The 27,880-nt window shown below is 42.2% G+C and overlaps 1 protein-coding gene across 9 annotated transcripts; it reads left to right on the forward strand.

The window, feature by feature from the left end:
* The first annotated feature begins 232 nt into the window (after positions 1-232).
* Positions 233-27,655, forward strand: C2H2orf80 (chromosome 2 C2orf80 homolog). Of its 9 annotated transcripts, none has more exons than XM_058707146.1 (9): positions 233-359; positions 3,189-3,318; positions 5,073-5,154; positions 7,159-7,241; positions 8,727-8,814; positions 9,219-9,290; positions 20,273-20,360; positions 20,911-21,029; positions 27,406-27,655. In XM_058707146.1, exons 2-9 carry the CDS (start codon positions 3,278-3,280, stop codon positions 27,412-27,414), a joined length of 582 nt encoding a protein of 193 aa, XP_058563129.1. In that variant the 5' UTR covers positions 233-359; positions 3,189-3,277; the 3' UTR covers positions 27,415-27,655. The 9 variants fall into 9 exon arrangements, with proteins under 9 accessions (XP_058563129.1, XP_058563112.1, XP_058563103.1 ...); XM_058707129.1 differs by lacking the exon at positions 27,406-27,655 and adding an exon at positions 24,146-26,372; XM_058707120.1 differs by lacking the exon at positions 27,406-27,655 and adding an exon at positions 23,190-23,418.
* The last annotated feature ends 225 nt before the right edge of the window (positions 27,656-27,880 follow it).

Consider the following 27,880-nt stretch of genomic DNA (forward strand, 5'->3'; position numbering starts at 1 on the left):
TGGGGGAGGGGAGGGGGACTTCTTGCATCCTCTAGGCTTTCCGATTAATCATTTAGGTGGGAAACCGAAGCCTGCTCAGGTAAAAAGATACGTGAACTCCAGGTCAGGATCACAACCCTGTCTAAATATATGACATTCTTTCCCCTGCAGGATGGCAGGGGTTGGAGGAAGGGAGGGGATGGGTAAAAACAAATTATTTTCATTCAGTCATTGTTTCCTAGCAACCAAAAAAAAAAAAAAAAAAAGGCATGTGTTTTCCTGATGTCTGTGAGCACCAGCCCAAGACGATGATGTTCAATGCTCCAGCACGCCTCCAGAAGCAGGGAGAGAACAAAAGCACCAGAATCCGTCTCTGGTTGGTAAGAGATTCTGAAAGGGGAATTTATTAAGGGCTGGGCACCTAATAGAACACAATCTGAGAGTCCTGTATCATAGCTACAGGGGTGCAGGGAGGGGATCTGCATGGAGTATACAGATATTTACAGATATTCAGGGCATGATATTCTTACAGAGTATGTGGGCTGTGACTTCTGGGGGGTTGGTTTCTATGAAACAGCTAATGCCTGAGACAGCTAACATCTTTCCATTAGACCCTTTGTGTGTATTTCCAGCCAGAGTCTTGGTTTTTGTTAAAGCTCTGTAGACAGAAAAGAAGAGTGACTGGCTGAATTCAAATTTAAACCAAATAGTCTATGCAAACGGCCCCCTTTCAACCACACGGAGCTACTCAATGTACGAAGTCACTGAACTCTACAGCTAGAAGGGACCTCTCCAATCATTCAATGACTGTTTTGCAGAAGAGGAAACAGAAAAACACAGAGACATAAATTCACTTGTCCAAGGTGACACAGCTAGCTGATAGCCTTACTAGGTCTTTGGACCTCCTGGGGGTGAGGCTCGCTCATATTTTTAAGATTTAAACCTTTGTTTATTATGCCACGTTGAATGGTGTTGGGGAGGGTGGTCCAAGGGGAAGTTATCACAGTGGGCAAGAAATGCATATTTTATAATTTAAGTCTGAAATTCTAAGGGCTGGCTCAGAATTACCAACAAGAATGGGTTAAAGCAAATGCTAAGTCTTTTGCTTTTTAAAAAAGCATCAAAGCTAAGGGAGCCTATCTGCCCCCTTGTGAACGAATTGAAATAAGACAAATGTTCGGCCGACAAATGCGTTTCCAACTCAGTGAATTAGAAGAATCATAATTTGTGCTAGCCTTTATGAAGTTTCGAGTGGTACGGTGAAAAATGCTCTTGGTGATATTAACCAGGCTCATCATTTTTTAGACAACACCTGAGACTGGAATGCAGAAGACCCAAGAAGCTTGGCCACAGCCATGCCAGTCGGTCAGTGGTACAGCAGACACTACATCCTGGCATCTGGCCTCCCCCGTCCAGTGCTTTTCCTTCTCTAGGTTATGAGGTCCCCTCTCTGGCTTATAGTATTCTCTCCCGCTTGACTCTTCTAGAGAGCTATATTACTGTCTATGCAGTTCATTCATTTCCTGTGGAATGTTCCTACTTTGTTACCCCCCCTTTTATCTTTTCCACATCCCATCCAAGACTGAAGCAGCTGCAGGGGCAGCAAGAATGGTCCAAAATAATTAATTTGGTCTGGTGAAGAATTCGTGTTAAATTAAGGACATCCTGTCTTCTCTCTGCTTATTGTTAGAGAGCTGAATCAAATCAAGCATCATGTTTAATGTAGTTTACAGACTACATTTTTTCCCAGAAGTTTCTAAAGTTTTATTCAAACCGTACTTAGAGTGGCAATTTAAAAACACATGCACAATTTCAAAAGCACAGAAGGTAATATGATGAACACCTATAGATTTATCTTCCCAGAGTCAACAAATGTTAACATTTTTTTTATATTTGTTCTCAGGGTTCTCCAGAGAAACAGAGCATATATGTATCTATGTATAATGTATATACATGTACAAGAGAAATTTACTGTAAAGAATTGGCTCACATGATTGTGGTGGCTTGGCCAGTCCAAAATCTGAAGGGGTAGCTGGCAGGCTGGAGACTCGGAGGAGAGTTCTTCTGGCAGAATTTTTTCTTATTTGGGAGGAATCAATCTTTCTTCTATCCAAGCCTTCAACTGATTGGATGAGGCCCATTCACATAATGGAGGGTAATCTGCTCAACTCAAAGTTGATTGACTTAAGTGTCAATCTCATACAAAAAATACCTTCACAGAAACACCCAGCATAATTTTTGGCCAAATGTATGGGCACAGTGGCCCAGCCAAGCTGACACATAAAAGTAACCATCACAATTTGCTTTCCATCTTGTTTAAGAAATAAAACATTGTGCAGGGCGCCTGGGTGGCGCAGTCGGTTAAGCGTCCGACTTCAGCCAGGTCACGATCTCGCGGTCCGTGAGTTCGAGCCCCGCGTCGGGCTCTGGGCTGATGGCTCGGAGCCTGGAGCCTGTTTCCGATTCTGTGTCTCCCTCTCTCTCTGCCCCTCCCCCGTTCATGCTCTGTCTCGCTCTGTCCCAAAAATAAATAAAAAACGTTGGAAAAAAAAAAAAGAAATAAAACATTGTGGACATAGTTGATATTCTACTTATACCTCTCCTTAGATGTCCCATTTAAAAGTGATGATTTTTTTAATAAACTCCTTTTTGTGACCTCAAATGCCTTCTGATGCCATCACCTAAACTCCGGTTTCTGGTTCAATGTGGAGATAAGAATTGAAGACATGGCCTCACCTTTGCCATGATGATGTATTCTTTCCAGGACCTACCGGCCATAGGAAGTTGTACACAGGTTCTATAGAAAACTCCATTATGAGCCATTGTACCAAGGTGGATTCACTGGGAGTCACTATGTGGAATGCACACAGAACTCACATGTTCAGATCACAGCATGTTTGGATGTTTCTGTCCAAATAGTCTCATCTACTATTACATGAGTCATGACTATTTTACTTGCTTATTTATTGCAAGGATAAGTAAATGGTGAATGTTGGGAAACTTGGAAAGAATAAGAGGTGTCAGACAAATTCAAGGTACAGTGCACTGCCCTCCCACCCCCAAGCCAGTTTAATTCCAACCTGGAACCGGCTGGATAAGAGGCCTGAGCTCTGCACACTCCCGGATCCCTTCCAGAGTCTAGGACTCCATGACTGGTATTTGGAGTGATAGCATCCTTAACTCAAATTCTCTCTGATTTGCTGCTGTAGCTTGTAGGCTCAAAGAGGCTGACTCTTCCCCAAGGATATCAAGTGCAGTGTAAGCTACAGATATCTGCTCATCTGAACAAGCCTTAATCATGGAAAGAAAGCTCCTAAAGAAGGAAATGAAAAAACTCCTGTAAGTATGATTGAGAATAAGCTTTCGTTTATTACACTCGGCATTTGGTGGGTTTCAGGTCATTGATGGTTTAGATATTGTCAGAGGGTAAAAATCTAAGAGAAGAATGGATTCCTGCACTATAGGAGAAAGCTAGATGATCTGGCTTCTGCCTCCTGCCTGAGAAGCCTCACGTGTGGTGCAAAGCAGGATGCTGACTCTCTTGGGAGAGATGTTTCTGCCAAGACCATGAACTGCACATCTGAGGCATCCCCATTCTGGAACCTGACAGCTGAACCCCCATGCCAGGCTGCCTCTACTGGACAGGGTGTGCCTTTGAAAGGGCCCTGCCAGGAACACAGGCGAGATTTCTGCAAAATGTGCCCAAAGGTACATTTATAAGTGTAGCCTGCCTCTTTCATTGTTAGTCTTATCAACTAAATAATTCATCTCCTTGTTCTTGCCATTTGAACTTAAAAAAAAAAAAAAGCCAAGTTCTCCCATGGAAAAATCTTTTTTCTCCTATGGTAGCTTTTCTATGATTTGGTACTTTGTTAAGAGGTTGGTGAAAATCACAGACCATATGAAAAGGGGAGAAAAGGCTGTTCTGTTTCATATATATTATAGGCACAACAATAATATCCTTTTTATCAAAGACCTTATCACAGTCTTCATCCAATGTCCTTTCTCTACTACTAAGATAATGATGTTTTAACAAGTCCTTAAGAAACACTGGAATAAAATATGTAGGACTACACATAATTACATGTATGGGCTTGGAGGCCAACATAATAATAATAATAAAAAAAAAACCCTATTATCAGGAATGTCAATTCCTCCATGTAGAACTGGCATTTCAAAACTGATATAAGTATAATTTTATACCTAAAGAATACATTTAGGCTACTTTAAATAAATTGCCTTGGAATTAGAAAGCAAAAATTTGAGAATTTAAAAAAAAATCTTAGCCTAGTGATTCAGAACTTTAAGAAACCAGACACAAACTTACCACCCCCATTCCCCACCCCACCCCACCCCACCCCCCACAGTAACTTGCCCATAGTGCTTGGTAAAGACCTTGAAAACAGAACTGGCCTTATGTAAAAGTGTGCAGATAGACCCGGGGAGCCAGAATCCTCTTTCCTTTATCAGGTCCCTCTGGCTCTTCTCCCTGGGGGGCTGGGGGGTGGGGGCGGTAAACCACTTTCTCTTTTCCTGCCAGGACCCCTCATTAAAATCACTGGTAGGGAAGGATCGCACAGGACACACTAAAAGTGGAATTTCTGGTACGCTTTTCTGTATAACTCCTCAGGATATTTGCTTTCTAATGGGGGAAAAGGGGCCTTAGGGCGAGAGAATACATCCATACAGAATATCACTGAGCTGGAATTTTTCAACTGTGGACATTCTGCCTGGGTTTAACACGGGCAGCAAGGGAATCTTTGTTTTAAACAGTGGATCTCAATCCTTTGGGTTTTGTAAAACCTTTTCTGCGTGTGGGAATTTGTGATGCGGCCCCGCCTCCTGCTTTCCCATGAATCCTGTTCCGACTACGGGAGTCTTATTTTTAGATAAATGTGAGGTAAGCTCATGGTGGTTGAACATTTAAAGCTGCACCGTTGCAGAATTGCCTTTTAACTCAAAGCGAATATTAGCTGAGCTACCAGAGCTCCTGGGTTTTGGTGGGGGAGGGGAGGCACTGGAAAGAGCGCGCTTCGGCAAACTGAGCTCCCCTCTGCTTCCCAATGGTTCAATGCTGCTCTCTTGCTTTTAAGGGGAGATTATATTGGCATCAGACTTCGGGAAAATGAATTTGACCCAAAAGGAAGAAGGCAACTCACCTTTCTAGATGATATGGTAAAGAAAGGCATGCCGACGCAAGTCACATTTGTGTTTTTTTTGTGTTCAGGGGACAGAGCAAGGACCTAATGTATATCCTAAATAAGCCTAATCTTGATCCTCCCGTAGTGTCCTCATCCTAGAGTCCTCCACACGGTCTTTTCGACTCATTACACTGAAAGCAAAAATAACGAGAAAGTCCAAGTTATGAGACTGTTTGCTCTTGGCTATTTCGCTCCTAGAAAAGATTAAAAAGCAAAATGGATGCAAAGTTAAACGTTACATACATGTTGTTCAACAATTTTTTTGACAAAATAAGTTATGCAGTTCTCTAATTTTATTTATTTACTTACTTATCGTTTGCATTCATGGAGAAAACCAAAGAATGGAATAATCAAAATCCGTCATCATTGTTAATGTTGAAGTTCAGATTCATGTTCTGTAATGAAAGTTCCCCTCACGGAAATTATGTAAAGGCCTAATAAGTAAATCCTCAGCTTCTTTATGCTTACCTGTTTGCACTATTAAGGAAGAAAGGATGTGTCCCTGCCCTACCCTCCGTCCCTGCCTGACTTCCCTAGAGCTGAATAAGCAGTTAGGCCTGGTGTTCTAAAGTACATCTCTGTGCACATGTTAAATGGGGAACTTAAATCGATCAGATAAGTGCTTTCAAACTTTAATGAGGTCTCAACGCAAGGCCCTTTTGATTGCGGAAGTTGGGGGTGCGTGGCTGGGGAATTTGTATTTGTAATGAGCAAACAGGCCACGCCCACACGGCTAGTCCAGCATCAACCTTTCCATTAGGTTTCAACCACCAATCACAGTTCTTTTTGCTGTTGTTCACTCTCTAGTTTTGTTTAGTCACTGGAAGAAGTACAGTTGACCCTTGATTTGACCCCAGATTTGAACTGTGTGGGTCCACTTATGCACAGAATTTTTTTTAATACAGTACAATACTGTAAATATTTTCTGTTATGATTTTCTTAATCAACTTTTCTCTAGCTTACTGTATTATAAGAATGCAATATATAATATATACAACATATAAAATATGTGTTGATTGACAGTTTATGTTACTGGTAAAATTTCCAGTCCATAGCAGGCTATTCACAGTACACAGATTTTAGACTGCAGGGGTGGGTGCATCTAACCCCTGGGTGTTCAAGGGTCAACTGTACATTGTTTTGAAAAAGTTAGAACCTTAGAACCCATCTAAAACCCCAAAAACAAAACCAACCTTCCCTTTTCTGGAGGGGGGCGGGGTAGAGAGAGGAGAAAGAATATTTGGATGGGGACAAGGTGAATATGCTTAGAAATTACCAGGAAAAGATGGTCAACAGGCATGGAATGAATATTTGAACTGGTCCTCAGCTTTTTACTGCATACTAGACTCTTAGCAAGCCACTCATTGGGGTCTACCTCCAGTCGTTTGCTCATGCTGGTCCCTCCACCCTCAAGTTCTTCTCCACCTGTAGAAATTCTCCTGATACTTCAAGCCCCAGCTCCACCAGGGCCCTCTCTCTGAAGCCTCCCGGGATCTCCCTGACACCCCAGGTGGACACACCACTTCCCTGGTGCCCCTGGGAGCACATTTCTGACGTTCTGTTCACAGAATTCAAAATTGTTCTCTGAGGCCCTCTTCCCCCCACCTTCACTTTTTTCTATGTTAAAATTTGAGGACACTGAGGTGCTGAAAACATCAATTGCTTACCCGAAGATATACCATGAGTTGTTGGCAATACCTAGATTTGAACCCAGATTCCCAGTTTCCTTCCAAGAATCCATCCTTTCTTTTCCTGTCACCATAAATCAAAAACAAAAATCAGTTCTAGTGAGAGGTAAATGTAATGACTGAAGATCCCTAAATATTTCTGTCTGGGAATCAGGTTAGCTGATGATCCTCACCTTTGTGGATGTGACAATATAGTAGAATAGGCTTAGCAGTGCCATTGTCATTGGGTCCAGGGAGTGCTTCGGCCAATGTCTAAGCCCATCCCTTTTCTGTCTGCTTCCCGCTCCCAGGCACACTATGACTTGGCCATCAATGTTGCTTTGCAATGGCTGGATCACTTGGAAGACTTCACTTGGCTTGAGTGGGAGAAAGTGTAAGTGGAAATGGTTTCTCTTTCTTTCTTTCTTTCTTTCAAATATATGACTATGAGTAGTGATAGAGAAAACTTCTATCTGGCATCATCCACCTCGAGGCACTCTGATTTGAAAATACTGCAAGGTGGGGAGCCTGGGTGGTTCAGTCAATTGACGGTCCAATTTCGGCTCAGGTTATGATCTCACAGTTCATGGGTTCAAGCCCCCATCGGGCTCACTGCTGTCAGTACAGAACCTACTTCAGATCCTCTGTCCCCATCTTTCACACTCCTCCCCTGCTCGCACGCACTCTCTCTCTCTCTCTCTCTCAAAAATAAATAAACATTAAAAAAAAAAACCATTGAAAACACTGCAGGGTGAGTATCCATCCCTTTCCAGCTAGAAACCTGAAGAAACCCTATAGTTGTCAACTTGGAGAACTCATATACTTGTTTGTATATTTTGTATCTACACATTGGTTTCTGTCAGATGAAGATCCTTCTCCCACATAATGTTCTGTCTTAGAAATATGGACCATACTTTACTGTGCCCATGCCATGATTTTTAAAACGGTCAATTCTGTGGGTAAAGGCTCTTTCTGAGGACTATCAAACACAATTTCTTAAGCATTTAGCTCAATATCTACCTGGGCTGAGGTGTTTGAATTACAGCTGTGTCAATCCTTTCCAGGATTATTGGTATTTTCTGCCATGTCTAATGAAGACAGGATTGAATAGCTTATTCCAGAGGCCAGTTATTTTTTCTGTTCCATTGCCTTAGAACACACACCTTGTCCTGGCTCGCTGTATCAGTTAGGGTTTAGTTGTAATAAGCAGAAAATCCAGACGTAAGCCTCACCCCCCAAAAGAGGAGGGAAGAAGGAATTTATTAACTTTGCGTTTGAAAAGTCCATGAGTCGGTCTGCATTAGGCAGGGCTTAATTCAAAACTCAAATCGTGTCATCAGGATTTACTTCTGGACTATTTCCCCTGGGTGGACATTATTCTTAATTTCAGCCCATTTTATTGCAACATCCAGTCCAAAGGAGAATAGATTTTTTTAAAAGATCACAAGATTGTGTCTCAATTGTGCCTCAGCCCCTGATTTGTCTGGAGGTGGAAGGTGGGGGGCATGGAATACGCGGACTAGCTTAGTCCGCAGTGTTTTACCCTTGGAATCTAGGGGTGTTCATGGCTTCCCTAGAAGCACATAGGCTTACAGTGGGTAAAGCAGTTCCCTCCATCAAGAAGGGGAAGAGGATCCGGGTTGGCAAAACCATAAGTGTCCACCATAGTGGCCAATGGTTGCTAGCTGTGAAAACATGGACCAACGAAGGCAAATTCATCACCATTGTTGGAAGATTCAGAATTCTAAGTGTGTACTTTACTGAGAGCAGATTCACCACATTAATTTTGTAAATAGATGCATAACATTATAAACTTAATAGATGTCCAAAAAACCCAAAAACAAACCTTCCATTGTTATTTACTCCTATTCCCCCTTAGGAAAATGCCATTTCATGGCAGACCCACATATCCAAACCGGAAAGAAAGAGAAGCAATGATTTTATCATCTTACGCTGGAATCTTAATGGTAAGGTAAAGAACACTGTTTGCCTATATGGGGATTTTATATTTACTTATGTGCATTTTGATATTAATGCATATTTATTTTATTTTTCAACCGCTCTTCCTAAATGCTTAAGGTTTACTAATATTAAATGTTCTGGTTTTAAAGATACAGTAAAAAGTCTTTTATGCCTATATGGTATTGTGAAAACCTTCATTTAAAAGGCAAAAAAACCAGAATGAAAGACATAAATAATTGGATACAGGTGATTCTGATTTACCTGCTTATTCAGAAATTACTTATTTAGTGCCCATGCTATCCAGGCATGATGCTGTACATGTTGGAGCTACAATTGCTTTGTGTTGTAATAAAAGAAAAACCATGACATGATAATACATTTGTTGGTGCTGTTGTTTTTTTTTTAACAGAACAGTCTCCCAGTTGAGGAAGTGTTTAAAATGTATGGAGCCGATTCTTCTACCAATTCTGGGGCCACCAAGGTAGGGGAGACCCGAGACTATCAATAAGAGGAAATTTTAGAGAGGATTTCTTTATTTTTATACATTTATAGTGGATTTTTAACATTGTCAACTGCATGAAATAACAGTTGTTAATCGAAACATACAAAACCAGAGGGGACCACGTCTTACCTGGCTCATAAAGGTCTGTAAAACGCTTTCCTCACGTGAGGGCTGTGTTCATAAGGACAAATGTGTTTTGCGTAAGGCTAAGTAGAGGCAGCAAACAGGTCGCCAAGCTCTGAGTCTAGATTCTGCCTCTGTCTCTGGTGAACGGAATCTCTCACTTACTCTGTAATGCACGTTTGGCAAGCCCAAGAACTCCCCTTGCATGATGTATCAGAACATCCAGAATTCAGGCAAGATGTGCAAGGTTTGTTCTCGTGATACATTCTGTAGTTTGCTGCTGCCACACTTCTTCCCACGAGAGTCCTTTAATCACAACAGTAGACGCGGCAATTATCACAATTCCAGTGACCCGAGTTCTGACACCTCTTCTACAGAGCCCTCGGTCCTTGCCTTCTTTGATCTCTTCCATATACTGATCTAAAAAAAAAATTGTTTTTTTTAGAATTGTGAATGGTCTTTACAGCCAATTCCGTTTTTGCTACTTATGGATGTATGGACATTTAGTAAGCATTAAACAAGAGGTGATATTTAGATGTGAACTACCTATCCGTTTACCTTTAGATACCTGTAGGAAATGGATGAGGAAAGGGGGATGTGCAGTGGGGGTGAGGGACAACCCACACCCACATACCCAGCCCTCTGCTCACACGATCACTGTGGATGCCCCCACCAGCACTTGGCAGGGAGGCCAGGGCAGGGGCAGGGCTATGGTCACAGAAAAGCCCCCCCCGCCCCGTTCTTTACCCGCAGACCATACAGCAAATCAAGAACTCACCATGTCCAGCTTGTGAGTCAAGCATTTACAAAAAGAAAGAAGAAAAGGAAAAAAAAATCAAGCATTTACTAAGAAGTGTTGTAACTTTGGGGCGCCTGGGTGGCGCAGTCGGTTAAGCGTCCGACTTCAGCCAGGTCACGATCTCGCGGTCCGTGAGTTCGAGCCCCGCGTCAGGCTCTGGGCTGATGGCTCGGAGCCTGGAGCCTGTTTCCGATTCTGTGTCTCCCTCTCTCTCTGCCCCTCCCCCGTTCATGCTCTGTCTCTCTCTGTCCAAAAATAAATAAAAAACGTTGAAAAAAAATAATTAAAAAAAAAAAAGAAGTGTTGTAACTTTGAATCCCACTGTCCCATCGCCTTAATCCATATGTAAACTGGCTCTAGTTCTGAGACTCAAGTTCCCTTGATCACAGAGGAAGTCAGTACCTTTTCTCTGATCACTCTAGCTTCAACTACATTGATTGATTGATTGATTCATTCATTCATTCATTCAATATGGTTGTAGGTGCAAGGGATATAATGGTGATTGAATCAGGCAAGATTACTTTTCTCATGGGTTTTATATCTTGTACTGGACCTGACATTCCTCCTGGTTGAGATAAAGCCACTCTGTGCCCAGTTTTCCTCAGAGACCAAGCTGTTTTTGGTTTTTAAAGAAAGCCCAACCCTTTTGGTTCTTTAGAGAGCCAAGCAAACCATAATGCTTCATTCTTGCTTGGTTGTTTTTTTGTTTTTTTTTGTTTTTTTTTTTTTTCCCTGCAGCTTTCTCCCTTTCAGGCTGCCCTCTTTCCCCCTTTCCCCAATACGCCCAACACATACACATTAATATCTCAGCTTAACCCTTTCCTTTTAGCCATTGTGTTTTTCCTTATCTTCCGGTGCCTTGGAACAGCTAGGCAGTCATCAGGCACTGATTGGTTGGTCTCGCTCGAATGGCCAAAGGCCAAATATAAAAAAATCACATCCTGGAAGGGATGGCCCTGTGAACCTTTCTAGTTTTGGCTGGGTTATCAATTAAGAAGGTTTGCAAACATGGGTGCCTGAGTAGCTCAGGCCAGGTTCCTTTCAAAGGGCCAGAACAGGAAGTCATGCTGTTTCGAGGAAGGCTGGCCAATTTCTATCTATACGTCTGGTCTTTCACTTTTTCAGTAAAGAGACTTTATTGTGCACCTTCTCTGTTCGGTTATACACAGTCTCTGTCCTCACAATGGACAATGGGTGACCAGTAACAAAAAGCTCAGATGTGCACATGGACTACATAATGACCAACTCGGAAGGGAAATAGATAATATGGTCATGGAGCGGGCATTCCTTCAAAGGTCTGCGTCTATTTATTGTTACAGGATCTGTCAGCTCATTTATCGGTTTGTACAGGAAAGGCAGCTTGTGTAGGGGTTAAGCATGAGGATTCTAAAGCTAGACTGCCTGGGTGTGAACCCATGCCCCACCAGCTCCAGGCAGAGTGGTCTTGGGTAAGTCATCTGAGTTCCTTCAGCCTCAATTTCATCGTAAAAACTGGGACAAGAAAATAGGATTGTTGCGGGAAATGAGGTGAATTAGTAAAGCCCCTAGTGCTGGGCACATGGTAACCTCAGTAACTATAGTTAAGGTTCTGGTACTTGGGATTTGGGTATTCGATTTCCTCTATGTTCCTATAAATCAGGGTTTCTCAATATTTCAGGCCAGATAATTCTTTGTTGTGTGTGTAGGGCCGTCCTCAGCATTGTCGATGTCTAGCAGTATCTCTGGCCTCTACCCTTTAGATGCCAATAGCTTGCCCCAATGTGATAACCAGAAATGTCTCTTGGCTTTGCCAAATGTCCCTTCAGAAGCAAAATCACAGCTAGTTGAGAACCACTTCTCTAAATGTTCAAAAATTAAAAAGCTCATCAAGCATCCAAATATATTATTAACACAATATAAACTTTGCCCATTTTAGACACCAAATGATCACAAAGGGTATGATACCACTTGAGCTACAATAAAAAAGTCTGAGGATCCTCTACCCTTGTGGACCTCACAAGCTCCTCCCTGCTGCAAGAATGCCCACCCAGGCCTTTCTATTGTGGCTTTATATCAGCTCAACTCAGGGACCTCCTCCACATCTTATTTAAAAGATTAGTAGAACCCTCAATGGAGATGTAGCATTTCAAAGATTAAAGTGGAAGAGCTATTTTAAAACAGTCTTTCAGGGGTGCCTGGGTGGCTCAGTCGGTTAAGTGTCAGACTTCGGCTCAGGTCATGATCTCGTGGTTCATGAGTTCGAGCCCTGCATCGGGCTGTGTGCTGACAGCTCAGAGCCTGGAGCCTGTTTCAGATTCTGTGTCTCCCTGTCTCTGCTCCTCCGCTGCTCGCACTCTGTCTCTCTCTCAAAAATAAATAAAAACGTTAAAAAATAAAAATAAAAGTCTTTCAAGGTTTAACATAATTTCAAAAAATTGACTTAACTAGGAGATGAGGTTGTTCAAAAGAAGTTATTGACAAAGATTCTTCTGGAATTACTGCATATACCTGAATAAACTTTTTTGAGTTGTTTTAAATGTTTATTTATTTATTTATTTTGAGAGAAAGAGAGAGCGAGCCCGTGCACACTTGCAAGCCAGGCAGGGACAGAGAGAGAGAGAGAGAGAGAATCCTAAGCAGGTTCAGCACTCAGTGCAGAGTCCCACACGGGGCTCCATCTCACAACTGGGAGATCGTGACCTGAGTCGAAATCCAGAGTGGGACGATTAACCAACTGAGCCACTCAGGAGCCCCTATCTGAATAAACCTTGATTCCTTTGGATAAAATTGTCTCCTAGACAACAGCTAAAATCCTCCCCAAGCAAGAGCTTAAAGCCCTGTTGAATACTAATCAGATTATGTAAATTTCTGGCCACTAGAATTGGCTACAGTATACAGTGGGTTGTGCAAAGGCTTGATGGTTTCCTTCAGGAGTATTTGCTGCCACCTGGTGACAGAAAGGCATCATAGGCCCAGTATTGTTCTGTCAATTATCCTCAGGTTCTATTCTTGATAGGGAGCTGTTATTTAATGACAGGGAGCCATTTTTCTGCTGAGGGCCTTGGACCTATAGAAAAAAAAATCAAGTAAAGGTCTCACACCAATGAGAGTTATTTACAATTACTTTAGATATAAAATAGCCTTCTCGATTTTAAACTAAAAAAAAAAAAAAAGGAGCATAAATCTGCCTTCAACAAAGCAAGCCAGCAATAAAAACATTCCTCAGCTCCATTTCTCAGAGGAAGAGGAAAAAGGAAAGGGAGGCAGAGTAAAAATCAGTGCAACCGAGACAGGAGAAAGACGAGGAGAGGTGGTAGAGAACATCGGAACCTCTCTGCTTTCCTTCTCTCTTCCTGTAGCCACACCCCAGAGTCTGACCCGCCATCGCTTAACTGCATCCAAAGTTCAAAGCATGCTCTTCAGAGATTGGTGTCCAGTCCCCGCTCTGTCCCTTACCAGCTGTGTGGCCTTGGATAAGTTATTAACTTCCCCGATTCCCAATATCCCTATGTGTAAATATGCATGATTCCACTTACCCAACCCTGCTAGATCGTTCTGAGCATTCATATCAGGTGCATGATGCTGGCACAGGGTGGGAGGCCTCCAGCACACTCAGGATGGTCAGCCTCCTTCCCCCCGCCCCCCGGAGTCCATTGATAGCAGCCTGATTTCTCCGCAGCAGGCCCATCTTCCACCCTCAGACCCGTTTGCAGCCCCAACCTCAGGCACTCACCACAATAATCCGCCAAGTGTCTTCTCTTCTTGACCCAGCCTGAATCAGACAAAAATGAAAAAGTGTTTTCATGATAAAGACAGGGACCTACTGCGTTTATACAAAAGTTCAGTATTGGCAGATCTTCTTGATGGGAGATTGGAAACCACGCTTTCAATATCCATGATGTCCAAATGAACACTCACAATAAATGTTGAAAGTATAAAGGCCAAGCAAACAACAGATCCGCCAAGTGGATGAAATTGGACGTATCAACCGTTTGGGAGCTCTCCCTGCCCCTACCCTTCCTTTTGCTCCAGGCTTCCACTATCTTGAATCACGAGTTTATCATTTTCTTTTCTTTCTTTCTAGTTTGACTGCATATACATGTCTAATCAATGTATCGTTTACTTCTGCATATTCTTTGAATTTGATATAAGTAATATAAAAGACAGTCTTCGTAAATAGAGCAAATGTTTTATTCCTTTCTTCATTCAACGCTATGTTGCACAAATTCATCCCTGTTGTTACACACAGTTTATTTTCACTGCGTATAGTATTCCGCTGTAGAAGAGTATGCCACCGTTTATTTATATATTCTTCCATTATAGACACTGGGATGATTACTGTGATATGTCTCTTTGTGTACAGTAAAAGAATTCATTTATTTGTTTCTTTATTGAGAGAGAGCAAGAGAGAGAGTGCATGTGAGTGGGGGAGGGGCAGAGAGGGAGGAGGAGAGAGCATCCCAAGCAGGCCCCACGCTGTCAGCACAGAGCCGGACTTGGGGCTTGATCTCACAACCATGAGATCATGACGTGAGCCAAACTCAAGAGTCAGACACCTAACCGACTGAGCCGCCCAGGCGCCCCGCCCTTGTGTTCAGTGAAAGAGCTTCTGTGTGTCTAGAACTAGGGTGTGAACCTGCTACGTCCCAGGGATGTGCATCTTCAACTCTATATAAAGTCTAATTGCTTTCTGAAATGGCTGTACCAATTTACACTTTTTTTTTTCAACGTTTTTTATTTATTTTTGGGACAGAGAGAGACAGAGCGTGAACTGGGGAGGGGCAGAGAGAGAGGGAGACACAGAATCGGAAACAGGCTCCAGGCTCCGAGCCATCAGCCCAGAGCCTGACGCGGGGCTCGAACTCACGGACCGCGAGATTGTGACCTGGCTGAAGTCGGGCGCTTAACCGACTGCGCCACCCAGGCGCCCCCCAATTTACACTTCTACCCGCAGTGTAGGTCATCCGCTTGCTGCTTTCAGGCTTTTTAAGCTTGTCCGTCTGTTAAGTGGCTGAGGTCTTAATTTACATTGTGGTCTTAATTTTCAGTCCTCTGATTATCAATGAGCAGCTATTTCTACGTTCTTCTTTTGTGAAGTGCCTGCTGAAAATCTTCTGTCCATTTTTTGTTTGTTTGTTTATTCTGCTACAGGATATATAATCAGTCGAGTCCTGGATTTTCCAGTACTCTTCCTATTTGAAATTTGCCGTTTCTCTTCACAGACATTAAAATGTTTGGAAAATACGATGTTGCCCCATCCCAAGCACATTTGAAAAACTTCTTGGACAGATCCAACTGTCTTTCCAGACCACATGCCCTGTTTTTACTTTGGAAAATATGATTGTCATACGCATATACCCGATCACTTTGACATCTAGAATCAGAAACTTTCCACCTTCTGTCTCAGTGATACCAGATGACGTGTTAATAAGTTACTGCTCAAGGCTGAAAGAAAGGTTCGTGCAGATTCCTGTCTATGCTCTTCAGCCCTTACTGATGTATCCGGGGACTTTCTTGTGCACATTCCTATGTAACATATCCCCATCTTCTCTCCCTCTTCATGCTTCCAGTTAGAAGAAACTTTCGTTGAATGTGCTTCGGACATAATATGGCACCTAAGGAGAACTTGAATCAAGAAATAAGAATTGCCATAATACTTCCACACTGGCACGATGATGATATTAGGAAATAGCTTTAAAGGAAAAAAAGAATGTACAACCAACTCTAGGTTTAGGATTTAAATTTCACCCTACTTGGAAAATAACTTCTCATACAAACCACACAGGAAGCTATAGGAACTGCTTGCATGAGGCATCAGATTATCAGGACCATAGAATATTTGAGCTGGCAGTGACCTTTAAAATCATCGGGGTCTGTCTTCCCCAGTGGATAGGGAGCTAGAGCAAGAAAAACATCAAGTTTTGAATCTTCAAAGGCATCGAGAACAACGTATAAGCCAGTTTTCTTTCTCTTATACCTGGCATATGTTGTTCTGAAGGGCCGTTCTCATAGCCATAATCGCCCCACCAATACGAATCCTCATTTTATTACTTTCTGTGTTTTAGGGCCATGTTTCTGAATAGATATCTACTTCTTGAAGACGGAGGCCGTTGCTTATGCTTATGTTTAATTTTTTACAATGCTGGATAGCAGGTATACTCTATAAATATGTTAGCCATTTAAAAAAAGGCTGAGGTTTGGCTTTGATTTTCTTTTATTTATTTTTTTTTAATTTTAATTTTTTTAACGTTTTTTAATTTGTTTTTGAGACAGAGAGAGACAGAGCATGAACGGGGTGGGGGGGCAGAGAGAGAGGGAGACACAGAATCGGAAGTAGGCTCCAGGCTCTGAGCCATCAGCCCAGAGCCCAACGCGGGGCTCGAACCCACGGACCGCGAGATCGTGACCTGAGCTGAAGTCGGCCGCTTAACCGACTGAGCCACCCAGGCACCCCTGATTTTCTTTTTTAAAAAGCCTGTAGTGTACTTGTTTTCTATTATTTTGGAATTCTTTATTATTTCATTCCTTCTCTTTTATTTGAGCAAATGTGCTCTTCTCTGTCCGGTTTAAAGGGGGAAGCTTAAATCATTGATTTTTGAGCTTTTCTAATATATACACTTAAAGCTATAAATTTTTCTCTCTAAACGTTTACTACTTTGATTGTATCCCTCTTATTTTGTTACAGATGCAGTTAAAGCAGGGATTTTGTTTCTCAAATAAACATATTTTCTAATTAAAAAAAAAAAAGGAAAGCTGAGGTCAAATTTATTTTTTTAAGTTTATTTATTCATTTTGAGAAAGAGAGAGAGAGAGAGAGGATGAGTGGGAGAGGGGCAGACAGAGAGGGAGAGAAATTCTTAAGCAGGCTCCACACTGTCAGCACAGAGCCCGATGAGGGGCTCGAATCCACAAACTGTGAGATCATGACCTGAGCCGAAATCAAGGGTCAGAAACTTAACCTACTGAGTCACCCAGGCACTGCAAAAGCTGAGGTCAAATTCAGAAGGGCTCCTGCTTAGGTGGCTATAAACTATTCTGTCAACAAAGAGAACACAACCTCATTTATTATTTAATCCATGTTTTCTGTGTGATAATAACCAAAAACCTATAGTAATCGTGAAAACCAGAGTCTGTTTCTCATGTGAAGGAGTCTGGAGGTGGGCAGATTGGGGCCACTACCAAGGTTCCACAGGGTGGTAAGGAACACAGGCTTCTCCGGGCTCTCTGCTCGGTTATTCTTATTGAAAATTGCAAAATAATACATAAATACAGTACCTTTCTTCACAAAAAAATACACCCCCAGGGCGCCTGGGTGACCCAGTCTGTTAGGTGTCCAACTCTTGATTTTGGTTCAGGTCATGATTTCACAGTTCATGAGCCTGAACCCTCCGTCAGGCTCCTTGCTGACAGTGTGGAACCTGCCTGGAATTCTCTCTCTCTCTCCCTCTCTCTCTCAAAATAAATAAACTTTAAAGAAAAATAAAATAAAATAAATAAAAAATAAAAACTATCCCCCCCCCGCCAAATCCCACCTATGTATAAACCACACAATTATCTTAAACTCAAGTTCTCGTGGAAATGAAGATTTCTACTTACTTTGAAGGAATACCAGTGATGTGGGAACTTGATCATTAAGAGTTTGGATGATAGGGTAGAAATGTTCTACTGACCTGGAAATCTAAAAATGGGTATTTATTTTATTGTCCTTGTCTTTCGGTATTTGCCTCAGTTGTACATCATGTAAAAGTGTCCTATTGATGAAATGCCATATTTGTTGAAATGTACACATAAAGAGAATTGTATAATCACATCTTGCTCCTTAGAAATAAGAGTTCTGTAAATTCTGTAAATGTAATGCCTGAAGCTCTCTCGGTGAGAAAGCAGAAACTTGTTGGTCTTGCAGAGGGATATGAATTACTTCAGGCCTGCTGGCTCTGAGTAGTTATTTGTTATTAGTTATTCGATTAGTTATTTCCAGGCAGGATCCTGTAAAGGAAATGGTGGCCAAGTTGTTGCCCTGGGTAATTCACTACAATAGAGAGAGATGAGTCAGGGAGGAAGATGATGATTATGATGGTGATAACAAACATAAATAATAATTACTCTTGTCATTAATTTGAAAGCTAATATATGGTGCTATGTGCCAAGCACTATTTTAAGTCCTTTACATATGTTAACTTTTCAATCCCTACCACAACCCTGTAAGGTCACTGCCGGTGTTATTATTATCACATGAAGAAACAGGAGGAGTTAGGTGACAGGCCCAAGGTCACACATCTTGTAGATGGTGCAGCCGGCCTTCACAGCCAGCCAGTCTGAAACTAAAGTGTCTGCTCTTAACCACTATTGTTTGACTGGAATGGGAGTTATTCAACCAGCCAATGACACTTGAGGGCCTCCTCTCTAAGGCACTGGAGAGAAAAGGTTAAATTAGCTAACTGGGCTCCCTGCTTCCACACTCCAACCCGTGCTCCACACAGCAGCAGAGCTAAACCAGACCTGGTCAACCTACTGCTTAAACAAATGTCAGTGGCTTCCATTGATTCCTGGAATCGATACAACGTAAGCTCCACACCATGGCCAACAAGGACCCAGGGCATCTGGCTCCTGCCTCCCTCCTCAGCCCCAACTACAATTTCCCCTTTCTCGCTATGCTCTCACCACCCTGGCTTCCTTTCTGTGTCTGGAAACACAGGTTATTCCAAGAGGACCTTCTCATTCCCTTTGCCCGGAGTACTCCTCTCCAGCTCTTCCCAGGGCCGTCGGCCACTCACTCTGGAAATCTCAGCTGAAACACTGCTTCCCTTCTAGAGGCTTCCTCTGGCCACTCTGAAGTGGTGGCTATCCAGTCACTTGCTAGTACACCATCTTGTTTCATTTATGAAGCCCATCACAATGTAGGCTTACCCTGGTTGTCTAATCATTTATTGTTTGTGATTCCTTACTCAGCTCCGGAAGGGCAGGAACCTGGTCTGTCTCAGTAACCACTGCTCCTAAAAGAGGGCCTGGCCTGTAGTAAGTGCTCAGTGAAAACTCACTGAAGGAATGAACGAGTGAAGAGACAGTCCTAACCTTGAAGAAGTCCCCAGTGTAGAGCAGCAGACCGTGGGTTATGACTAAGTGCAGATATTACACACTGCGGCTCTTCTACGTGAGTGCATGCTTTGAGTTCACAGAGGAGTGAGTCAGTAATTCTGCCTGGGGGGTAAGGTGGGGGGGTGGGGTGCCAGCATAGGAGAGTGGAGGTGGGAGACATCGGGGCGAGTTTCTCAGAAAAGGTGATATCTGAGCTCTATCTCAATGGAAAAGGAGGAGCCCGTAGGCAGAAAAGGAGGGAATGGTTATCACGATGTGAGGAGCGGGGTCAGCGTGTGAAAGAGCCTTCCGGGCAAAGGGGACCAAGCGCGGCAGCAAAGGCAGCGAATGAACGTGCATACGATGTGAGGCATGAGTTCCACCAGCAGACATCCATGCTGTGTGAGGGGACCACGGCTGCTTCAACAGACCAAGTGTCGCAACTCGCGGCTGTTAACGGCGCAAAGTGTGTGCAGCTTTTAAAAACAGGACTGTTTGGGGGTGGCTCAGTCGGTTAAGCGTTGGACTTTGGCTCAGGCCATGATCTCACAGTTTGTGGGTTTGGGCTCCGCGTCGGGCTCTGTGCTGACAGCTCGGGGCCTGGAGCCTGCTTTGGGTTCTGTGTCTCCCTCTTTCTCTGCCCCTCCCCTGCTCCCATTCTCTCTCTCTCTCTCTCTCTCTCTCTCTCTCTCTCAAAAATAAATAAACATTAAAAAAAAATTTTTAAGGGGCGCCTGGGTGGTTCAGTCAGTTTAGCGTCTGACTTAGGCTTAGGTCATGCTCTTGGGATTCGTGGGTTCGAGCCCAGTGACAGGCTCTGCACTGACAGCTTGGAGCCTGGAGCCTGCTTCACATTCTATGCCTCTCTCTCTCTCTCTCTCTCTGCCCCTCCCCTGCTTGTGCGCTTTCTCTCTCTCTGTCTCAAATGAATAAACATTAATTTTTTTTAATTTAAAAACTAAAAATAAGACTGTTTTCCTTTCAGGTTCCCCGAGCTCCACCTTTCCGCCTCTCCTTGCACCCCTTTGCCATGTTAACGGCACCCAAAGCAGCAGAATACGCCCGCAAACAGGGTAAGCCTGCTTACTTCCACTGCTTGAGAAATTTAAGTAAAACTAGGAGGTGAATACACAAAGTAAGGCCAAAGTTGTTATAGCAATAAGATTCTTCTGTCCAGTTGAACAAAGAAAAAACAAACCAGAAGCATCCATGACTTAATTTCCCTTCATTTTATAGAAGTCAGAGAAGTCTTATTTCTCAGACCCTTTAGCATTGGGAGCACAGCACTCTAATTTTTTTTTTAATTCTTAAAAATGTTTTTAATCATTTTTGAGACAGAGACAGAGCGGGGGGTAGGGGGTGGGTGGGTGCAGAGAGAGAGGGAGACACAGAATCTGAAGCAGGCTCCAGGCTCTGAGCTGTCAGCACAGAATCTGACGTGGGGCGGGAACTCGTGAACCAGGAGATCATGACCTGAGGTGAAGTCAGACGCTTAACCGACTGAGCCACCCAGGCAGCCCTGGGAGCAAAGCACTCTAGAAGGGAAGAATCTAAAACCGTGGGTGGACTCATTTTTTTAAAAAAAGTTTCTTATACCGATACGGTTACTGCATGTGTCTCTAGGTGTCAAGTTAAGAAGGGGAGCAAACAAAAACGCCGCCAGCAGCTCTGCAAGGGAAGTAAATGTCACAGCATGGAAATCATCAAAAAATGTATCTTTGGACATCCAGCCCAAGAACAAAGTAGGTCTAAAAATGCAAACTGGACCAAACTGATAACGGAGAGTTTGGGGAATATTTTACTTACATTGTGGTTAAAAGTCTAGCCTTTGGAGAGAGATGCTGTGGGTCTGAATATCAAGCCACTCCTTGCTGTGTGAAGCTGTGTGACTTCAGACAAGCTACTCAACCTCTCTGTGCCTTAGTTTCCCCCTCTACAAAACAGGAAAAATAAGGTTACCTACTGTCCAGGGTGTTGGGATGAGTAACTGAGATTATGCATTTTTAAGAGATTAGATTAGTGCTTGGTGCAAAGTAAACCCTAAATAAATACTAGCCATTATTATCTTTTAGCACTTAAAAAATACTATTCACAAATTAATCAGCTGTTATTTTTTGATTCAAGTAAATGTGTTGAGGAGATTTATATGAATGCCTGTGTCCTAAGTGTTTCTCTTCTTGGTCCCTTTCACATTAATGAAAATTTCTCTTTGCCTGCTTTGCATCTCTGCTGCTTCTGCCCTGTCCATCCGATTCCTGGCACATTTATGCTGCAGAATTCAGAGAAAGGTCAGAGAGGCACTGGGCTGGAGAAAAAGGAAACAGGCAAGCGAGTTCTTTCCCCTTCCCGCCCTGGCTCTTTAATGTGCAAAGTGAAAAGGAAATTTATAAAGACGTCAGGAAACCCAGTTGGTCAACATAATAAAAGCTGAGAGGGGAAAGAGTCAGATAAGTGGTACAGCTGAGCGTCTGGGATATTTTAGGGCTTTGCAGAATGAGGGACTATGGGTCAGCAGCAGGGCTATAAGCTAGGACAAGGAAAGGGAATTTTGAAACTTGGTACACTGGATTATGAATTGGGTTTGCTTTCAGAAACACAAGTGAGGGGCGCCTGGGTGGCGCAGTCGGTTAAGCGTCCGACTTCAGCCAGGTCACGATCTCGCGGTCCGTAGTTCGAGCCCCGCGTCAGGCTCTGGGCTGATGGCTCAGAGCCTGGAGCCTGTTTCCGATTCTGTGTCTCCCTCTCTCTCTGACCCTCCCCCGTTCATGCTCTGTCTCTCTCTGTCCCAAAAATAAAAATAAAAAACGTTGAAAAAAAAAAAATTTAAAAAAAAAAAAAAAAAAAAGAAACACAAGTGAAAATTAAAATTTCTTTTTATGGGGCACCTGGGTGGCTCAGTCCCTTAAGCGTCTGACTCTCAGTTTCAGCTCAGGTCATGATCTCATGGTTTCATGAGTTCAAGCCCCGCATGGGACTGACTCAGCACTGACAGTGCAGAGCCTGCTTCGGATTCTCTCTGTCTGCCTCTCCGCTGCGCATGCTGTCTCTCAAAAATAAATCAAGAAACTTAAAAAAAAATTACTTTAACAAATAAAAATTTTATCTAGTTTGGTTGCTGTACTGTTCATTTTTTAATGTGAATCTCTGAATAGACTGGACCACACAGGGCTCAGGATTTATTCAGGTTTTAGAGGCAAACTATTGGCTGGTAAGAAATGTATCCTTATCATAACAATTGCTTTAGGAACTGCCTGAATTCTTTGGTCATATCAGGGTTTTAAGAAGTGTTGTTCTGGGGCAGCTGGGTGGCTCAGTCGGTTGAGCTTCTGACTTCGGCTCAGGTGATGATCTCACGGTTCGTGGGTTCAAGCCCCGCATCAGGCTCTGTGCTGAGAGCTCGGAGCCTGGAGCCTGCTTCTGATTCTGTGTCTCACTCTCTCTCTCTGCCCCTCCCCTGCTCACACTGTCTCTCTCTGTCTCTCAAAACTAAATAAATATAAAAAAAAATTTTTAAAAAAAGTGTTGTTCCAGTAACATATCAATCCCACTATTGGGAAAGGTTTACTATATTGTTTTCTTTTAAAGATATTTGCTATAATGAGATTTAAAGACATGGCTTTTCTAGAACCGTATCTGTGTTACTAAAGAACTATTTGAAGTAAGATGTGTGTGCTGTTGTTTTTTTTTTTTAATATGAGTTTGGAGATGGCAAGTTTTAGAAAGTAAAACAAAACAACAGGAAAAAAAGTAACAACTCCAGAAATAACACACAGATGTACACTCACGTATGCATGTGCACACACACACACACACACACACACACTGATATCTAGATGTTAAACTTAATTATGAAAAAGCAGATCTCTGAAACGGGAGTTCATAGGCCCATTTATGCATCTTAGGTACCGAAAATCTGGCTCTCAAGATGACTCACTGGTATGTTTTTTTGAAAATACAATTTCACTTCCTGTGTGTTTTCTTCCACCGCCATTAAGGATTGTTGGCTTCTTGATGGAAGCAGATCTTTTCTTTCCTTATTATTTCCCACATGTATATATAGTGCTTTGCAAGCAGTGGATATTCAGTAATTATTGTTCATTACTGAATTGGCAATAAACTGCATTGTCCTGAGTGCTCTCAAACCACTGTGCTCTGTCTACACTGACCTACAGGCTCGTTTCTAGGGACCAGCCATTTCTATAGGCTAATTACTGCCTGTAAGCCCAGGAGTGTCCAAAAAATAAGTGCCCGTTTTGCAGTAGGGCCAGGTCTTGAGGTGAATCCCTTCCATAAAGTCCTCTTCTTGATAATCAAACAGCAGAAAACACATTTATGACTTTCTTTTTGACTTTCATTATGACTTTATGTTCATTCTTTTTCCTTTGTGTACATTAGGCATCTTTTCCAACTCCTGGGTAATGTACTTTCTAAATTAGCTCAAAACATTATAATAGTAATATGTGCTTATAGTAAAACTTTCAAACAATACAGGAAATATAAACTGAAAAATAAAAGAATTCCGCCTTCCCCACACTCCTGTCCTACTCCTCAGAAATAACCACTGTTAATATCTCTTGTGATATTAAAATATTTGTTGTACATGTACATATAAATATACATACATGTGTCCTATTGATTTGTTAGAAATAACAAAGAAATTAATGAAAGCAATATCTTTATTAAATGGAAAATATGCTTTCACAGTTTATTGCTTGAAGTTTTTCAAATTATATATTTGAACTTCCTAGTCTTTTTATCCGTATGTTTTATGGATATTGTACCGTGTCTTTTAACTGGTGAACATTTACAACCTCAAGATAAAACGATGTCTCATTCAGAACTTTCTATTTATTTCCAGGCACAGAACTGCTTCATAAAGTAAGGGACAAGGAGAATATATATTTTTTTTAATCCAGGTAATTTGGAAAATAGTTTTAAAGATTTCTTTTGTATTATATTGACATTGGTAATTCATTTCTTAATTTTTTTAATGTTTATTTTTGAGAGAGCGAGTGGGCAAAGGGCAGGGAGAGAGGGAGACAGAGAATCCCAAGCAAGGCTCCACACTGTCGGCACAGAGCCCAATGCGGGGTTCAAACTCATGAAATGTGAGCTCATGACTTGAGCCAAAATCAAGAGTTGGATGCTTAACCAACTGAGCCACCCAGGTGCTCCTCATTTCTTAGTCAAAATGAATATGAGCAACACCATACCCTAGAAAAGTGTTGACATTGAGCACATTACCAGGAAATGGATTCGGAATGGACAGGACCATACAAAAGAGCTAGAAAACAGCATGCTATAATGATTAAGAGTATGGACTCCGGAGTCACACAGCTCAGAGTTGACTCTTGGTTCTCCCATTTAATAACTGGAGTGAATTGTTAAGTGAATCCCTCTGTGCTTCATTTTCTCATTTATAAAGAGAGGATTACAGCGGTACCTATCTCATAAGGTCGCTACAAGGACTGCCTATGTGGAAGGGCTGAGCAAAGTGCCAGGACCTAGCTAGCCATAATACAACTGCTTCTGTTACTATCACTCCTGACAAAATCACAAGATCATGGACCGGAACAAGATACGGAGAGAGGGCAATTTGAGGGTTTCTGGTTTCTGGTTCCACACAGTTTAGAAACTGCCGTTCATCCTAACGAGTAAAAAGCTGAACAGGCTGAGAAATGAACTCCTCTTGGATCTGTAGGACAGGGGAGGTCAAAAGGCAAACCTCTGCCCCCAAAGGTTGGAGAGACAGACAGGTGGATATAGGAAGTTACGGTTTGCGAGAGCAAAGACTCACAAGTGGAAGCTTCCAGGGATACAGCATTGGAGTATGAAAACCTCAACTGTAATTGGCAAATTATGGGAACCTCAGTGCAGACAACTCAGAGGGTTAACAACTCCAGGGGGACCAGTCATAGCAGGACACCCACAATATTGTGAAATTTACCTCCAGGAGCTCTGCAGGTTCTCACAGTAAGTATTGGAGAAAATTCCTTTCATGCTTCCAGCAGCAGGAGGAGAAAAGGAATCATGTTTCAATACAGCACGCTGTTCTTAACCTGGCCTGCCCCAAGTGGAAACTAGTTAACTAGAACCTCACCTTCTGGGGTTTTATCAGAGCCCAGCTGACCAAAAGGAAGGGAAATACCAACTCCAGTTAGCTGTAGTCATCTTGTCCCAGCTGGAGGAGAAGAAAAACTGAGAAACACTTGTGAGGCTCACAGTCCAGAAACACAGGCTCACCAAAGACTGCGTTCTAATCAGAGGACTATTGAACTATTCCCTCCCCCCCCCCACAAACACACCCCAGCACCACATCACTAAAGGCGTATTCAGAGAGTTCCTTTTGCCCAGTACATCATATCTAACTATCAAGAAAGAATGACAAGGTATAGTAAGATGCATAAAACATAATTGAAAGAGAGCAAGCATTACAAACAGATACGGCAGGGGATGTTGGCATTATCAGACCAGGAATTTAAAACAAATATGATTAATATGCCAAGAGCTCTAATAGGTAAGGAACACAGCATGCAAGAAGAGATAGCGATGGAAGCAGAGAGGAGAAAATCCAAACTGTTAACTGGAGAATCCAGGTGGGGGCGTGTGTATCTTCATTGTACAAATATTTCAACTCTTCTGCATGAATGTCTTCATGATGAAATTATGAAGCAGAAAAAAAAGGAAACGGTCAGAGTGGATCGAAAAACAAAACCTAGTTATGTGTCGTCTACAAGACACCCGCTTTAAATATAAAGGTACATATAGATTAAAGATAAATGGATAGACAAAATAAATCATGCCAGCACTAATCAAAAGCAAGGAAAAGCTGTACTAATTTCTGACAGAGCTGACTTCAAAGCAAGGAAAATTGTCAGGGATAAAGAAAGGCATTATAAAATGATAAAGGGGTCAATTCTCTGAGAAGACAATCCTTAACACGTGCGCATGGGAAAACAGAGCATCAAAGCACAGGAGGTAAAAACAGGTAAAGCTGCAAGGAGAAATCGCTGACTCCACTATCACAGCTGGAGACTTCAGCATCCCTTCATCAGAAATGGAGAGAGGGCGATTCAAGTTTAAATTCAAAGAAATATATTAACAATTCAAAACAATATAGTATAAGAGAAACACGCAACTGCTCAGGGGCAAAAAAGATTGATTTGCTCTGGGTAGGGTTAGTCAAAAGAAGTATAACTTTTATTATTTATGTTTCTCTTTGGAAATAATTTTGAGCTTAGAGGAAGTTTGCAAGAATGGCACAGATTCCTCATACACCTTTTACTCAGATTCACCAATTATTAGTGTTTTGCTCCATTAGCATTACCATTTTATCTGCCTCTGTCACTCCAACTCTCTTCCTCTGTGTCTCTCTCTTTCTCTTGGTATATAGTACATAATTTTTTTAGGTTTATTTATTTATTTTGAGAGAGAGAGAGAGAGCATATTCATGCATGCCCACAGGGTGGGGAGGGACAGAGAGTGAGGGAGAAAGAATCCCATGCAAGCTGTTCCTTCTCAGTGTAGAGCCCAACACGGGGGTCGATCTCATGAACCATGAGATCATGACCTTAGCTGAAATCAAGAATTGGACACCTAACAGATTAAGCCACCCAGGTGCCTCCAACTTTGATATTTTTATATGATCTACCGCCTATATATCAATTTTGTCAATTGACCCAATAATGTCCTTCTTTTTTAAAAAAAATTTAAAAAATGTTTATTTATTTTGTGCTGTCAGCACAAAGCCTGATGTGGGGCTTGAACTCATCAATTGAGTGAGATCATGAGCTGAGCCAAAATGGAACACTCACCTGACTGAGCCACCCAGGTGGCCCAATAGTGTCCTTTTCTAAACATTTTTCCTTTCTGTACAGGATTCAGTGTGGGATCTGATACTGTATTTAGTTGAGAAATATAACTCAATTTCCTAAACCTCTCAGAACAATTCCATGGATATTCTTTTGTTCCTACATGGATTTTAATCCATCTTTGTCAGTAACTTAGTATTCGATATTTGACCTTAACTCCCTATAGACTGAAAGCTAATGTCTGTGTACATCTGAAACTGATGTGCTTGATACCAAAATCTTTTTTTATTTATTTTTTATTCTGCAGGTCACTTAGAAACATGGAATTGCACCACGAGAGTCTACAATAAAGTCTCCAGGAGGAGAAAAGAAACATCATCTTAACACTGTAACTTTTGCCAGCACGTTTTTCTTTATGGTTAGCTTTTAGTGCAAAGTTTGTTGAAGGGTTACTTTGGATGTTGGGCTTTCTTCTCTTAGAATCCTATTGTGTGGCTAGAGTGTGGTTTTTTAAAAATGTGTATCTTAAGCTACTTCATTGTCACTGGAAGACGGCTGGTCGGCTGGTCGGCTGGTCAGAGAATTTCGAGACTATGTAGTATTTCTAGGTCAGAACAGACTGGCTTTGCAGCAATGCCACAAGTGTTTAGCACTGAATACTACAGAGTGAGGGGGGTAGGAGGCAGCTTCTGGAAGTTTTGACCCCAAATCAAATTAATCTGTCATTCACTGCCCTTACTATGTTCTCCGATGGAGACATTTAAAATCATTTCAATAAAGCA

The sequence above is a fragment of the Neofelis nebulosa genome, chromosome 2 (genome assembly GCF_028018385.1).
Source record: "Neofelis nebulosa isolate mNeoNeb1 chromosome 2, mNeoNeb1.pri, whole genome shotgun sequence".
NCBI classification, from domain to species: Eukaryota; Metazoa; Chordata; class Mammalia; order Carnivora; family Felidae; genus Neofelis; species Neofelis nebulosa.

What these genes read in the sequence shown, in the direction of transcription:
- C2H2orf80 (XM_058707090.1), top strand. Translation starts at nt 3,278, where the DNA reads ATGGAAAGAAAGCTCCTAAAGAAGGAAATGAAAAAACTCCT. An exon ending in TGGCTTGAGTGGGAGAAAGT is followed by an intron (nt 7,242 to 8,726) that starts GTAAGTGGAAAT and finishes ATTCCCCCTTAG; the next exon opens with GAAAATGCCATTTCATGGCA. An exon ending in ACATCCAGCCCAAGAACAAA is followed by an intron (nt 21,030 to 21,562) that starts GTAGGTCTAAAA and finishes TTTATGCTGCAG; the next exon opens with AATTCAGAGAAAGGTCAGAG.